We start from the raw sequence: 15,971 nt of genomic DNA, 5'->3' as shown, positions 1-15,971 counted from the left end.
TAGGAAATATGTGATTTAAATATGAATAGTTAGTTGTGTGACACAAAGAGGCACTCAAACATCACCATGTGTTATGTGCTCACTTCTCCATTAACCAAGTGTATAGGAATCACTCTTAGATGTACTTCTCTTGAGGTTAGAAGTTGGCCAGGACTTTGGAGCTCTTCATATAGTCCTCTTTATTGTTTCAAGCAGATTGGGCAAGAGACAAGAAATAATCAAAGATGAGAAACCAAACCACGCTTACGACTTTCATCTTGCTGGGACTGACAGACGACACTCGACTGAAAATTTTGCTTTTTGTCTTTCTATTTCTTTCCTACATATTGAGTGCATCTGGAAACCTAACCATCATCACCCTCACTCTGATTGATTCTCACCTTAAAACACCGATGTATCTTTTCCTCCAAAATTTCTCCTTCTTAGAAATTTCATTCACAACTGCTTGTATCCCCAGGTTCTTATATAGCATATCATCTGGTGACAAGTCCATTACCTATAATGCTTGTGTCAGTCAACTGTTGTTTACAGACCTCTTTGCAGTAACAGAGTTTTTTCTCCTGGCCACCATGTCCTATGATCGCTATGTGGCCATCTGCAAACCACTGCATTACATGACCATTATGAACAGCAGCGTCTGCAAGAACTTCATCCTCTTCTGTTGGGTAGCAGCACTGATCATCATTCTCCCACCACTCAGTCTAGGTTTGGACCTGGAATTCTGTGATTCAAACATCATTGATCATTTTTGCTGTGATCCATCTCCTATCCTGAAGATCTCTTGCTCAGATACATGGTTGATAGAGCAGATGGTTATAGTATGTGCTGTGTTGACATTCATCATCACCCTCATGTGTGTAGTTCTTTCCTACATATATATCATCAGGAGCATTCTAAAGTTTTCCTCTGCCCAGCAAAGAAAAAAGGCCTTTTCCACTTGTTCTTCTCACATGATTGTTGTCTCCATTACTTATGGTAGCTGCATCTTCATTTATGTCAAACCTTCAGCCAAGGATGAGGTGGCTATTAATAAAGGGATTTCACTCCTTATTACTTCTATCTCACCAATGCTGAATCCCTTTATTTACACACTGAGAAACAAGCAAGTGAAGCAAGCTTTTCATGACTCAATTAAAAAAATTGCATTCCTCTCAAAGATGTAAAGGAGAAATGAGCCAATGAATCCAAAAGGGAAGGTGAATACACGCAAAACCTGAAGCTTTATATATATACTATTTGTCTCTGTATCACTTATTCTCCAGTCATACTGACACTCTCACTTTCTTTTTAAGCTTGCTAACTGTGAACCCTATTCCATTTTTCACTCTCCACTAAAACTAAACTCTGGGGGCACCTGGGTGGCTCAGTCAGTTAAGCGTCTGACTTCGGCTCAGGTCATGATCTCACGGCTTGTGAGTACAAGCCCCATTTCGGGCTCTGTGCTGACAGCTCAGAGCCTGGAGCCTGCTTCAGATCATGTGTCTCCCTCTCTCTCTGCCCCTTCCCTGCTCACACTCTGTCTCTCCCTCAAAAATTAATAAACGTTAAAAAATTAAAAAAAAAAAAACTAAACTCTGAAGATATTTACTCTTACTATCTGACATAAATTGATGTTTGCCAAACATGCTGGTTGTTATCCCTAGCAACACTGTAGACCACATTTTTCTGCCATAGTTCTACACTGTTAGGTGTTTCTAGGTACCCAAGTTATAGTTAACAGAATTGCTGTGGAAGTGATGAGCACCATTTCTAGACCTGGCCTGTAAAACATACAATATGTGATTCACCATTCATGCCTTTTCCCCACCTATCAGTCAGATGCCCATGTTTAAATGACTTTTGTAAGCTTTGCACTGGTAATGAAGGAGGTTGATTCTCCATCTCAGCTATAAGTCTCCATCCAAAACACAGACAGTCACAGCAAGCCTGATAAATCTTTTCCTCTGCCCCCACCTCCACTCAATTGTCACTAGATTTGACAGGTAAAGTATCACAGAAATATCCCTGGTACTTAGCAAGGGGGCCATATTCACAGCTTAGGTCTATTCTGGTTAAATGAGTGAAATGATGACCCACCTTAAAGTACCATTAGAAGTATGTACTGTTAAATTTAATGGTATAGATACTATCTTGACTATTGGCATCTTCCTCCTCAGACACTCATAAACTCAAATCTAGCCCAAAACAACCATACGAGGGAAACAGTATTAAAAATAATATATACAAAGTTGTGAAGTTTTAATACTACCCACCCCTCTTTCACATCTTCTGGTCCTATAAACCTTTCCAGCAAAGTGCCTGTGTTACTTCCTCTCATACCTACTGTGAGGGGGCAATCATTTAAATAAAATTCCAGCCTTTAATGTTTGTCAAGCACTTTTTTTGAATGACTGGTGTTTAAATTGCCGTCTCCCATTTTCAAGGAGTCCATTGCATTGAGGGCATTATGGAATATAATATGCCTATGTAATATTTTGTTTTTCTTGACTTTTTATGTACGTTGGTAGAAGTAATGTAACTGTATCAGAAGAAATATATTCAGATACCCTACAAGGGATTGTGCAAGTAGATGTTGGTCCTTCAATCACTTGCAGAGACCATAAGCTTAACTGAGGGAGTAAATTTAGCCCCCTGTACAAAAATTTACCATTCTAAGTCACAACCCTCACTACATTTGAAACGCTTACAAGCTTGGATAAGTTGGATAAATCTGAATGAGTATTTTAAGAGGTGCATGTGGAGTTAAAGTAGCTTTCTCACACATTACAACTGATATTTCACTCTTAATTCTTTAGGGACATCCTATAATTGATCTCTTTTTCATCTTACTCTTCAAAAGTATGTTTCTCTGAAAGTCTGTCTTTAATTAATCCCTTTTAAAGGACTTCACCAGGTCATGTCTTCCTTTCTGCTACCACATGCTCTGCCCCCTGAGTCCTAGGTCACAGTTTGAACCAACACCACCAAGGTCAGATTGTCACTGCTCTGCACCCCACACCCTGGGGCCTCAGATGCAGCTATGACTAGATTGTCACTGCTCTGTGTCCAGCCCTCTGAGGCACTGCTGCACCCTCCCTGGACGTGGAAACACTGCACACACCTAGCTGGCACCCTCATGGCCATTTGGAGGAGCAAGTCTTTTCCCACCAAAGCCAGTTTAAAAGGTTCTGAGAGGCAGCTGCTCCCTCAGACTTGTAGACATCAGTGCAAAGCCAGTAGAAACATGAAAAGGCAAAGAAATAGGACACCATCAAGGGAGCGCAGTAATTTTCCAGTAACTGAGACCAAAGAAATGAAAATCTATGAGTTCTGTTAAACAGAATTCAAAACAATTATTTTAAAAAGGATAAATAAGTTGTGAGGATCTAATGTATAGTATAGATAACATTTAATAATACTGTATTATACACTTAAAATTGGATGAGAGTAGATTTTAAGCATTCTCACCACAAAGATTAACTATATAAGGTGATGGATGTGTTAATTAACTTGATTTTGGTAACCGTCTACAACATACATATATATCAAATTATCAAGTTAAGCACTTCATATATAATTTTATTGCCAATTATTCCTAATATATCAGGAAAAAAACAGACATGTATACAAAAAAATAATTAATCAATTAATTATAAAAATAGAAATAGGCCCATGAGATATAAAAACAAAAGAATCATAAAAATCTGAGAGATATTTCTTAAAACTATCAACATAGTTATCGCTTTGCCTTTTCTTTCATTAGAAGATTTTTCTTTTTTATTATCTGAATATGTTACACTAAGCATTAATTACACATTTTGCAGGATTAATAAATCAGAAAAACTATCCTTATCATCTTAAAAATATTTAACATGATATTGAAATAAAATAAAAGAAAGTTGACTTTTGCCTTGCAATTTGTTACTTATTAGTATAGACATGGCCTACCTCTGATGTTAACATTATTTGTATATGTGTCTCTCAGGACATTTTCCCCAGTTCTGTTTCTTCCCCCTCTAGATTCCCGGTCTTACATAAGAGATTTATTAGTAATGTTTAGGACAGAACTACCAAGGACATGTTTGTTTCTTTCACTTAACTGAAAATTAGGTCAATTTTGTCAATTTAGAAAAATTTATCTCTGCTAGAAATATCAGAATATCAGTTTTTCCAAAACAGAGATCTTTACCTACCCATTTAAACTATTATAAGCCTTGTGGTTAGGAGGGTAGAGAAATATTTCCTGGGCTCATGAGGAGGCAGGCTTTCTGCTGAAAAAATGTTCATCTTCTGTGGGTGGTGAAACACTGGTGAGCTCTATGTGTGAGTCTGTATTCACAGAAGGTGAATTTTATGAAAGGTTTCAACAACCATTTACGAAGTGTGCCTTTCAACATGAGTGACAAATATATGACAGTCACTGACAACCTATTTTTATGTATTAAGACAATGAACATTGTCTACACATCATAGAATCTGGGGCAACCCTCCTAAGCATCCTCTACCACAATCTCACCCTCATTTTAAACAAAAACTATGCCTAAAACATGTAAATTTTATCTCCATTGAGAGACTTATTTGCTGACGTTTTATCATTGGGTGACCCTGCCCTCTAACTCGCATTTTCATGTAAATTCAATTTTTAATCTCTATATCATAATATCAATGTCAATATCATGAAAGTGTTCTTAATAGTGTGAAATATTAACAGCTGGGAGAAAATGGTGGTATTTCTTGAAGAAAAGATACCATCCTCAGGACATGCAGGCTGAATGAGGTGACTTGGAAGGAGTTATTTATTTGGAATTGTAGTGACAGGAACTGAGGAAACATGTCTGGGCTGCAGACACAATCCCTTTCTATACCACCACTGGAAATGCCGTGTTGTGCCTCCGTCCCCTAACCTGGTATTGAAGTGCCAAGGTTAACTTTTAGACAAACTGTGACCTGTTCTTTCCCTCATTTTGCTTTTCTATATTCTTTAAACTAAGCTATAGGACTAGATACAAAGTGGGAACTGATATCTGCCTTTCCTAATTATGAAGAAAGAAACTTTTTAAAGTAACAAAGTGAAACTTCATGTAACCATCTAATTGGGACCTCTAAAGCAAAAACCTTTTAGTTCAACAATGTTGGAAAATGACAAAGGATGCAGTGATTGAAGATAGGAAATATTTGAGCTAGCTGCTATGTAAGTAATCAGATCAGAGAGAGGACCAACCATCTAATTGGGACCTCTAAAGCAAAAACCTTTTAGTTCAACAATGTTGGAAAATGACAAAGGATGCAGTGATTGAAGATAGGAAATATATGAGCTAGCTGCTATGTAAGTAATCAGATCAGAGAGAGGACCAACCATCTAATTGGGACCTCTAAAGCAAAAACCTTTTAGTTCAACAATGTTGGAAAATGACAAAGGATGCAGTGATTGAAGATAGGAAATATTTGAGCTAGCTGCTATGTAAGTAATCAGATCAGAGAGAGGACCAAATATGTAATACTTATTGACCCAAACAAAGAATTTCAAATAATTGAATCACTATGTTGTACACCTGAAACTGACATAATATTGTATGTCAACTATATTTACATAAAATATTTTCATAAAAAATTTAATAAATAAAAATACATTATTGCTTTTAAGAAAAGCTAACCATCATCTAAGCTTTCAGCGAGTTATAATCTTTTTGCTGCTGGAGGGCCTCACCTTGATATTGATAACTGTTAACTGATAGGGGTGGTGGTTGCTGATGGTTGGGGTGACTATTGCAATTCCTTACAATAAGAAATGAAGTTTGCCACATCAGTTAATTCTTTTCACAAACAATTCTCTGTGGCATGTGATGCTGTTTGATAGCACTTTACCCACAGTATAACTTTCAAAAGTACAGTCAGTCCTCTCAAACTTTGCCACTGCTTTATCAATAAGTTTATGTAATATTCTAAATCTTTTTATTTCAATGATCTTCACAGCATCTTTCTAAGGAGTTGGAGAAACCACTCAAGAAACCACTTTCCTTGCTCATCCATAAGAAATAACTACATCCAGGAAAGTTTTATCATGAGATTGCAGAAACTTAGTTATGTCTTCAGGCTCTACTTATTCTTGTTTTCTTGTTATTTCCACTACAACTATAGTTACTTCCTCCACTGAAGTCTCTGAAGTCTCATACCTCTCAAAGACACCCATGAGGATTAGAATCAACTTTATCCAAATTCCTATTCATGTTGATATTTTGATGTCTTCCCATGAATCATGAATGTTCTTAATGGCATCTAGAATGGTGAATCCTTTCCAGAAGGTTTTCTTTTTTTTTTTTAATTTTTTTTAAATTTTTTTTTCAACGTTTTTTATTTATTTTTGGGACAGAGAGAGACAGAGCATGAACGGGGGAGGGGCAGAGAGAGAGGGAGGCACAGAAGCGGAAACAGGCTCCAGGCTCCGAGCCATCAGCCCAGAGCCTGACGCAGGGCTCAAACTCACAGACCGCGAGATCGTGACCTGGCTGAAGTCGGACGCTTAACCAACTGCGCCACCCAGGCGCCCCTGCAAAGAACTTTTTATTGATGTTGGTGGCAAAAAGCTAATCTTGACTGAATATAATTGGTTGCTAAACAAAATCTATTATTGTAGCAAATTGCAGGTATTTGGGCTGAATCCTTGGAATATTTGAGATCTGATCCAGTTTAAAAGCACATAGTTCTACGGGTGAGGACAGGTTCACCTCCTTAATGGCCTCCCAGCTTCATTGTAAAAACAAAAACAAAAACAAAAACAAAAACAAAAACCTTGATATAAGTGACTCCATCTCATTCTGCTTTTCACATTTCCCTCTTTTGTTTAAGATCTTTCTCTGAGAGCATCACTAATCAATCATGTATTTGCTTAGGCCCACATCGCTGGATGGACTTATCCCAGGAAGTCATGTCCCATGCTGGGGGGAATTTTTAATCTTTGGCGGATGTTTTAAGGACACTGTCATTAGAATCAGGCCACATTGAAAAACATGAAGGTAGTCAGAAAATGGTTCCTAAACAGTTTCCTCATCTGGGGCTTTATTTAGTAAGCCACTTGGCGTTTCGGGTGAATCAATCCATGGAGTGACCACAATCAGATGCCCATGGAGGTTTTAGATGATCTTTCTTAGCAAAATGATAAGCATAAAAGGAGTAATTAGCAATAATAATATTCCAAAAACCTCATGTATCTTAGGCATTAATCTAGGAAATTGTTAAGAATGTTGAATTAGGAAGTACCTAAAGGCTCAGCACACTTAATGCAACAGAACAGATCTAAAGAACAAATCTAAGGAAGTAAAACCTTGCTGTTGGCAAATCATCAAGACCAGCACAATTTCATTTTTTTTTTTTTTTAATTTTTGTTTCAACGTTTTTTATTTATTTCTGGGACAGAGAGAGACAGAGCATGAACGGGGAAGGGGCAGAGAGAGGGAGACACACAGAATTGGAAACAGGCTCCAGGCTCCAAGCCATCAGCCCAGAGCCTGACGCGGGGCTCGAACTCACAGACCGCGAGATCGTGACCTGGCTGAAGTCGGACGCTTAACCGACTGCGCCACCCAGGCGCCCCGCACAATTTCATATTTTAACAAGATAAAGTCCTGAGTACAAAAATGGAGTCATTGCTGTCAACTCTTGTCACATCTTTCCCTCTTTGCTCTTAAGTCCCTGGAGAAACATCAAGAGAGTAATATTAGTCCCTAAAAGGCCAGAGTGGTTCCATTACCTGCTCTGTTTCCTTCTAATCCCTTTGTCTTAGAGGAGCAGGATGGGGAGGGGGGTGGCAGGGGATGTGGGGGGAAGGTCCTGTGACTAATTCCTCCATTCAGGTCCATAAAATTCACACTGATGAAAAGCATCTGATATAGTCATCTGTGCAAACATAAGCTGTGCATCTGGGTGAGTCACAGCAGTGGATTCAATTTTTAGTAAGCATTTGATTAACATAGTAACACATATAATTAAGATTAAGAGTGATAAATGAGTTTCTCCTATCATTCTTAACCATGATCCTATTTCTGATGGTAAACAACTAAAGAGATCAAAATAACCTCCAAGCCCTGGTTTCTTATGTCGCACTTCAGCTAATAGGTAGATATCATCCTTTATAAATTTTAGTTATGTTACTTCACCAGACCAATATAGAAACAAAATTTTTCTAACAGGGCATGAGTGCCCTCCTGTTGCTCCATTAAAAACTTGATATTTTGGGGGCGCCTGGGTGGCGCAGTCGGTTAAGCGTCCGACTTCAGCCAGGTCACGATCTCGCGGTCCGTGAGTTCGAGCCCCGCGTCAGGCTCTGGGCTGATGGCTCGGAGCCTGGAGCCTGTTTCCGATTCTGTGTCTCCCTCTTTCTCTGCCCCTCCCCCGTTCATGCTCTGTCTCTCTCTGTCCCAAAAAAAAATAAATAAAAAACGTTGAAAAAAAAAAAAATTTTTTTTAAAAAAAAAAACTTGATATTTTATTTTGTAAGACAATCTCTGTGCTATCAACCTGAGTTTGTTGATAATTCAAATGCTTGAACAGAAGCATTTGAGGTGATGGCCATGACTATGAATAAGTTTATATTGTCCTTTCCAAGTCTATTATCCCAATCCAAGGGAAAAAATGCTTAGGAAAAGGTATGACCAAGACCCTTTCTATATACAAGTGAGTTATTGATAACAGCAATCCAAAACTATAACCATCCCAGCTTCACCAAGTTCTTTTTAATTGATATTGGAAGAATCCCAGACTTGGTACAAGAGCAGTGGTGGGGGGGGGGGGGGGGGAGTCTTTCTAATGGTGGCATCACAGACAAAATAAATAACCCCATAATGTCCTTTCCATTTAATAAGAAGAGTGAAGTAAATACGTGTGCCACACACACACAAATATCCAGAACCTTCTAAGGACAAAGCGTAAGTGGGTCCCTTTGCTCAGACTGTTTTACCAGTTTATTTTTTTAATTAATTTATTTATTGAGAGAGAGAGAGAGAGAGAGAGAGAGAGAGAGGAAGCAGGGGAGGGGCAAAGAGAGAGATACAGAGAGAGAATCCCAAGCAGGCTCCACGTTTAGCACAGGGCCCAATACGGGGCTCAATCTGACAAACCATGAGATCATGACCTGAGCAAGATCAAGAGTCAGATGTTTAACCAACTGAGTCACTGAGGCGCCCCTCTTTTACCAGTTTCAAAGGATATCTCATGATCAAAATGTAATCCACTTTACAGAGTATAGGATAATCTGATTTACTGGAATTGTGTGAGTGATTATAAGAGCATCTTATTTTTCTGTATACTTGAAGCAATAATGAGTTTGATTTTTATGAGTCAGATTCAGGCTAAGAGATGGGGTGTTTCCAGGAAAAAGATGGGTGGAATTAAGCTTCAACTATCCTCTATATTTTTTTATCAATTCCCCATATCATCCCATTAAGGGGAAGCATATCTGCTTCCTAATTATCCAGGTCCATTACAGATTTCATTTTTCTACCACAAGGATATGTTAGAAGAAACCACCCTGTAGTCATATAAACTCCAACACAGAGTGAGTTTATGATCATCTGAATCATGTAAGAGTGCATAGCTACAAACATTCACTGGAAAATAACTTATGTTCCACCTATACCATTTATATTTTTAAAACATAAGAAAAATTATTAGTTAATGTCCAGATCTGAGTGACAAGATATTTCCTTATAAGAACAGGGAATCCAACGGAAGACAGTTATATCTGGGGCTTGTTTTCCAGATGGAAGTTGGTACTTTCAAAGACGCCAAAAGAGAAACCTACAATTTTACCAATAAAGTTTCTCCCTCCTTTTAGGGATAGAGATCAACTATTAATTCAGGCACCTCCTGAGTATGGTTTGTTCTGGCACAAATCCATCAATCAATCAGGTTTGTAGAAAAAAAAGTTTTTGCAGGATAGGGACAGAAGGGTGTGATAAGGCTTGACCATCAGCAATGAGGGTCACAAGAAAAAAATAAAATATTAACCCAGGGGCTAAAATCATTCCTAATAATAAGGGCCATTGTAAGAACTTGGAGAAAGGCAGATAAGTCAGCTAGTATATGAATTCCAGGCAGGATAGAGTAATTTAACAAATAAGAGATTCAGTCCACAGGACAAATAACAATATAAAAGCAGATATGAAAGCAACAAGTTCCTCCAATACTATAGGTGTTTACCACCAACTAAGAAGTCTTACTGTGTGTAATATAGCAAAGAGCATTAGGATACTAATTAGGAAAAATAACAGTGCAAATGCTTTGATCCATCAGTCCTTCATAATTAATTTCCTAAAGAATCTGAGGAATGCTTTCCAAGTTAAAATTCCAAGCATAAACCCTTCCTTGAAATTCTTCATTGAGCAATTGGGTTCAAAAGAAGGAATACAAGGATGTATGTTACAAATGGAGTCAGATTCCTTCATAGAAAAGTAGATAAATGAGCTTTTCCAAAAAAATAATTATGAAAAGGAGTCTAAAGAAAATAACTAGTTAGTGATTAAAAAAAAAAAAAAAGCCACAGTACAAGTCAATTCTAAGGCTACCACTTTGGCAGCCTTAGAAATATTTCCCCACCAGTATTGTTTCATGAAACTTACAAGTTTATCAGCTGCCCAGCAGGTCATCTGATGAGTCATTTTCATCAGAGGTCTTTTCATGCACTACTAAGACAGGTGTTTTGTTCAGGTCATACCATAAATGGGTCAGTGGACTGAAACTACAACCATTGTCAGCCCAATAAAGTTTTTCCTTATGAGGTGCTCTAGATTGAGTATCCTTAACAATAAGCTTTAGATTTTTCTTAAGGAGGTAATTAGTATTAACTTTGATGGCCTTGGTTTTGAAAAATTTTAAGATTTTCTCACTGCTTGAACAGACCCTTTTATGTCTCAGTTTATTGTGGTATAAGAGCAGTAGCTTTCAAACATGTTGGATCATTCCACGGTGAGAAAAATAGTGCATATTATGTCCCAGCACATTCTTGCACATAAAAAAACATAACCATAACTGAAATAAAAGTTAATTAAACTGACATGTATTTCCTACTTTCAGTATATGCCATGCTCTATTTTCCATTGTATGAAATTATTTATTTATAAATAGATAATAAATATATAACAAAATCGATAAATTATAGACAAAAAAAGACATATCACCTATCCAACTATATATATAGATAGATATGCATAATATATGTTTTTTCTATTTGAATAAAAGTTAATCATAATTCATCAATGGTGTGGGACCACAGTTTGAAAAACAAGCAGTTCCGGTAAATCCTTCCACAGCAGGAGAAATCTACGGGACTTCACTGCTCCTTACCTTCTAAAGGGACACCTGCTGTCTTGTCTGCATTCTCTTGGCATCAATGCACACAGTTGGCACAGAGTTAATTTATGCTTATTACTCTGTTGACATTTTCTCTGGCTCATTTGGTATTGTTAGCTCTTCTTGCAACCTTTTTAACTATTCGCAATCTTTGCTTTTCAGTGAAAATGAGGAAGCCAGCAATTGTGAACTACCACAAATTAGCATTCCATAGTATAGTAGCTAGCTTATAAATACATTTGAAATTTTTAGAAATATAATATTTCTTGTAATACATTTTTTTAAAATCAAAAAGCCAAAATTGTGCTTTTTAATATAACTTATGCTTAGCATTTAATGTTTATCTTTTTTGGAAGTAATTTAAATATTTAATGAATAGCCATTATTCAGTTTAACTTAGTCTAAACTTTGATCTTATTCATATTAATTTAAATTACTTGCTTAACATAACAATCATATTTGAATTAGACATTAAACAGCCAAACATCATTTATTCCTCTTGTTGACAAATTTTGTAACATAGAGAAACAGGAGCTTATTTGACTAGTAAACGCAGGGAGAAAAAGTTGTTTGCATTATATCTAAGGCTGATGACTCTGAAGACATTCTTGTTTTTATTAAACCAACAAACTTGAGTTAGCTTTTATTTATCAAAGATTATCCTAGATCACATGAACTTGAAAAACACTTGCATTCATTTGTATTATATTTATAAGAACTTTAGGAATACTTAACTTATAAACACTTGATTTACCTTAAGCCAATTTAATAGAGCTCTTTTACAAATTAATTTTGGCCATACCATCCAGAGGCAGAAAAATATCATGTCTATAACATGCATGCAGACACATTGACAGACATAGAGATCTTATAGCATTTTTTTTTTAATTTTAGCTATGCCTGAGGTATGAAACTCAAAAGAATAGCTGGATCCAAATTGTTTCTGGCATATGGGCCAAGTTAAAATTACCTACTCAAAAGCTCAAGATCTTTAACCAAAGACTTTTTCATTATTTCTATTATTATTATTATTTATATGTGGATCCTTTTAGACCTTTTTGGAGTTATTTTGTTTTTTAGAAACTTCTGAATACCAATGAAAGAATGCATTCCATTGTCTCCAAGAGGTTCGGAATCCTCTCTTTTAAGGGTGTCTGTTAAGGCGGACTCATTTAAAATAAAGCCTCCCCAGGATGGTCATTGCAATTTTAAATCACCCAACAGATATTTTTAAACACCAGGAATTACTCATTTGACCCTCTGTGGAAGAAAAGAGTATTCACCTAAGGGAAACCATCCTGCAGCACAGCTGTGAGCTGGCACCACAATCATCTCCCTTCTTAATCTTCCACTTGTAATCTTCCAAAGAAAGTCTACAACCAGAAGGAAAGAAGGCTGGACTTAAGAGGACTCACAGTTGAAGGAGACATCTGTCCCTGGAAGCGGTGAGCACAAAAGTCTTGAGTGAATACCACACCCAGTTCTAGGCCACACCAGGCCTGCAGCAGTGGGATTGCTTCTGGTCCAGCTTCTGACACCAGCCATGTCAATCTAAAATTGTCAAGAAGAATTAAGCAAGAGCATTTATTTGGGATCAAACAATTGCAATTTGGGGTACATAGATTTGGGAGCAAACTAAGTAGTATTCTACTAGGGAACAAAAGGCAGTAGTTTTTTAAGCAAACAGAGAATATTTGCATAAGTTGTTCACAAAGAATTTTTTACTAGTGTTGCCAACAGAATGTTAATCTTGATTGAATATAATTGGCTGCTAAGGCTATCACTAAGCACTCTCTTACTGTAACAAGTGCAGCTATTTAGGCTGAGTCCTTGGAATATTTCAGGTTTGCCCCAGCACAAAAGTTCATGGTTCCACCAGGGAGGACTTGCATAAAGCCCATCTCCTTAATGTCCTCCTGGCTCCATTTAAAAAATCCTTGACATAAGTGACCCCGTTTTTTAAAGACTTTTAAAATTTTTTTTTAAGAGAGAAGTGCACAGGCATGAGCAGGGGAGGGACAGAGAGAGTTTGAGAGAGAGAATCTCAAGCAGGCTCCGTGCCGTCAGCACAGAGCCCTATGTGGGGCTTGATCCCACAAAATGTGAGATCATGACCTGAGCTGAATCACTTAACTGACTGAGCCACCCACGTGCCCTGTGACCCCATTTTATTTCACCTTTCACAGCACCTATAGTTAATTTACCCTTAGAATTTGGTAAGAGGATAGAACTTATGTTAAGTGTTCTTAGCACAATAAAATGTCCCAAAATACACACACATACATTTTTCAGATAAAAAAAAGGAAAGAAGCCTTTATAAATATGATTTTGAGTACCTAAGTCACTTGATGCTATTTAAGATTCCTCTACTTGATTACCAACAAATCATCCAGCAATACCTATTGTTATTAAAAAGAACCATTCTTTGAGATTTCACATTTTTTTAACATCCTAAGGACATGTTTATGCTTCACTTGTGAAAATTTATGAAAAGAACATCAAGATTATCTACTATTTGGTGAAAAAACAGAATAAGCTCAGAAAACGACACATTCATCATAGTTATAATACTAGTACTGTTATCTTACCATGAACATTAAGGATCTATCAGCTGGGTGATATTATGATTTACAATAAGAAATATCCATTTGGTAGAGGAGTACTGCTACATAGGGGCACTTGTACCCCAATGTTTATAGCAGCACTCTCAACAATAGCCAAATTGTGGAAAGAGCCTAAATGTCCATCAACTGATGAATGGATAAAGAAATTGTGGTTTATATACACAATGGAGTACTACGTGGCAATGAGAAAGAATGAAATATGGCCCTTTGTAGTAACGTGGATGGAACTGGAGAGTGTGATGCTAAGTGAAATGAGCCATACAGAGAAAGACAGATACTATATGTTTTCACTCTTATGTGGATGCTGAGAAACTTATCAGAAACCGATGGGGGAGGGGAAGGAAGAAAAAAAAAAAAAAAAAAGAAGTTAGAGTGGGAGAGAGCCAAAGCATAAGAGACTCTTAAAAACTGAGAACAAACTGAGGGTTGATGGGCGGGGTGGGAGGGAGGGGAGGGTATGTGATGGGTATTGAAGAGGGCATCTTTTGGGATGAGCACTGGGTGTTGTATGGAAACCAATTTGACAATAAATTTCATATATTAAAAAAAAAAAAAAAAAAGAAATATCCATTTGGTCTTCATCCACTTAGGATCACAGAACTCCTAAACCTTCCTAATGTGATGGAAGCAATAAAGGCTATCTTTTGTTATGTTAATGAGGTGATTTGGGAAGCCCTTGGTAACCTAAAGATGGAGGCTGCTTGCCAGAGGAAGCAACCATGTGTAGAAGTTTGGAGCTTTCAGTCCTCCCTTCCTCACTTCTGGGAATGCGAGAGGGGCTGGAGATTGAGTTCAATTGCCAATAGCCAATGATTTAATCAATTATGCCTATGTAATGAAGTTTCCATTAAGAAATAAAAGAATGGAGTACAGAGAGCTTCCAGGTTGGTGAACATGTGAAGGTGCCTGGAGAGTGGTGCACTTAGGGAGGGCATGGAATCTGTGCCCTTTCCCACATAATTCACCCTATATATCTCTTCCATTTGGCTATTCCTGAGTTATATCCTTTTATAATAAACTGGTGATCTAGCAAATAAAATGTCTCTCCGAGCTGTGTGAGTCACTCTAGCAAAGTGACCTTCCAACGAGAAGGTCAATGGAACCTTAGGTCTATAGGAGTCTGTCAGAAGCAGAGGTGACAACTTAGACCACCCATTGACCTCTGAAGTGGGTGGAGAGCAGTCTTGTAGGACTAAGCCCTTAACCTATGGTATCTAACAATATCTCCAGGTAGATAGTGTCACAATTCAGTTGAATTGTAGGATGCCCAACGCCTGTTGGAATATCACTTCATGTGCAAAACAATACACATCAAAATAGGTGTCAGAATTATAAACTAGAAAAAAATCTTTCCTGGGAATCTCTCCTTCCCAATCCCACATGCCTCAAAACACACAAAAATCACTATGCAGTAATATCCTCTATTTCTCCTATCATAACATTTTTTCTATCTATATCCTTTAGTGTATCCTTAATATTGAAGTCAGACACGTAATTAATATTTTTCCCTTGGGTATGAATAGTACCCTGGCCTTTCAAATGTTAAAAGTATGCTTTTCTCAACTATAAAAACAGTATCAAAAGTAGTTGAATAATTTATAACAAAAAACCTTTTAAAAATGTTTTCAACAAAAAAATATGTCAAAATGTTTTAAATCAAAGATGAATTTTGGTTAAAACATAAATATGCTTCTTCCATTTTTATTTTTGTATAGCAGTATGAGTAAAAATGCAGTTAAATTTAATGATACATGCATTTTATCATTTTACATGTGATTAGTAATCTTCCAAACATCACAAAATGAGCTCTCCTAAATGCTCTGGTTTCTCTTCAAATCGCATAAATCTTTCGCCTTTTACAAAATGAGCTCTCCTTTCTTAGTCCTATTTCATAAATGATCAGATCTAATTTATATAGAATATATAATAGCCAACTATAAACAGACTCCCAAATTAATAATAGTGTACAATAATCAACTTTCTTAGTCTCTTAAAAGTCTCAACTGTCATAGTGGCTTTTGTATT

At 37.0% G+C, this 15,971-nt stretch overlaps 1 protein-coding gene across 1 annotated transcript; it reads left to right on the top strand.

The window, feature by feature from the left end:
- The first annotated feature begins 224 nt into the window (after positions 1 to 224).
- LOC131483999 (olfactory receptor 6C2-like) lies at positions 225 to 1,163 on the top strand. Its single transcript, XM_058682296.1, has one exon. It carries the CDS (start codon positions 225 to 227, stop codon positions 1,161 to 1,163), a length of 939 nt encoding a protein of 312 aa, XP_058538279.1.
- Positions 1,164 to 15,971: the final 14,808 nt, after the last annotated feature.

The sequence above is a fragment of the Neofelis nebulosa genome, chromosome 8, assembly GCF_028018385.1.
Source record: "Neofelis nebulosa isolate mNeoNeb1 chromosome 8, mNeoNeb1.pri, whole genome shotgun sequence".
In the NCBI taxonomy this organism is placed as follows: domain Eukaryota; kingdom Metazoa; phylum Chordata; class Mammalia; order Carnivora; family Felidae; genus Neofelis; species Neofelis nebulosa.
This window is presented reverse-complemented; position numbering and strand designations above follow the sequence as displayed.

Excerpts from the sequence above, each read along its gene's own strand:
- LOC131483999 (XM_058682296.1), top strand. The coding sequence starts at position 225 with ATGAGAAACCAAACCACGCTTACGACTTTCATCTTGCTGGGACTGACA.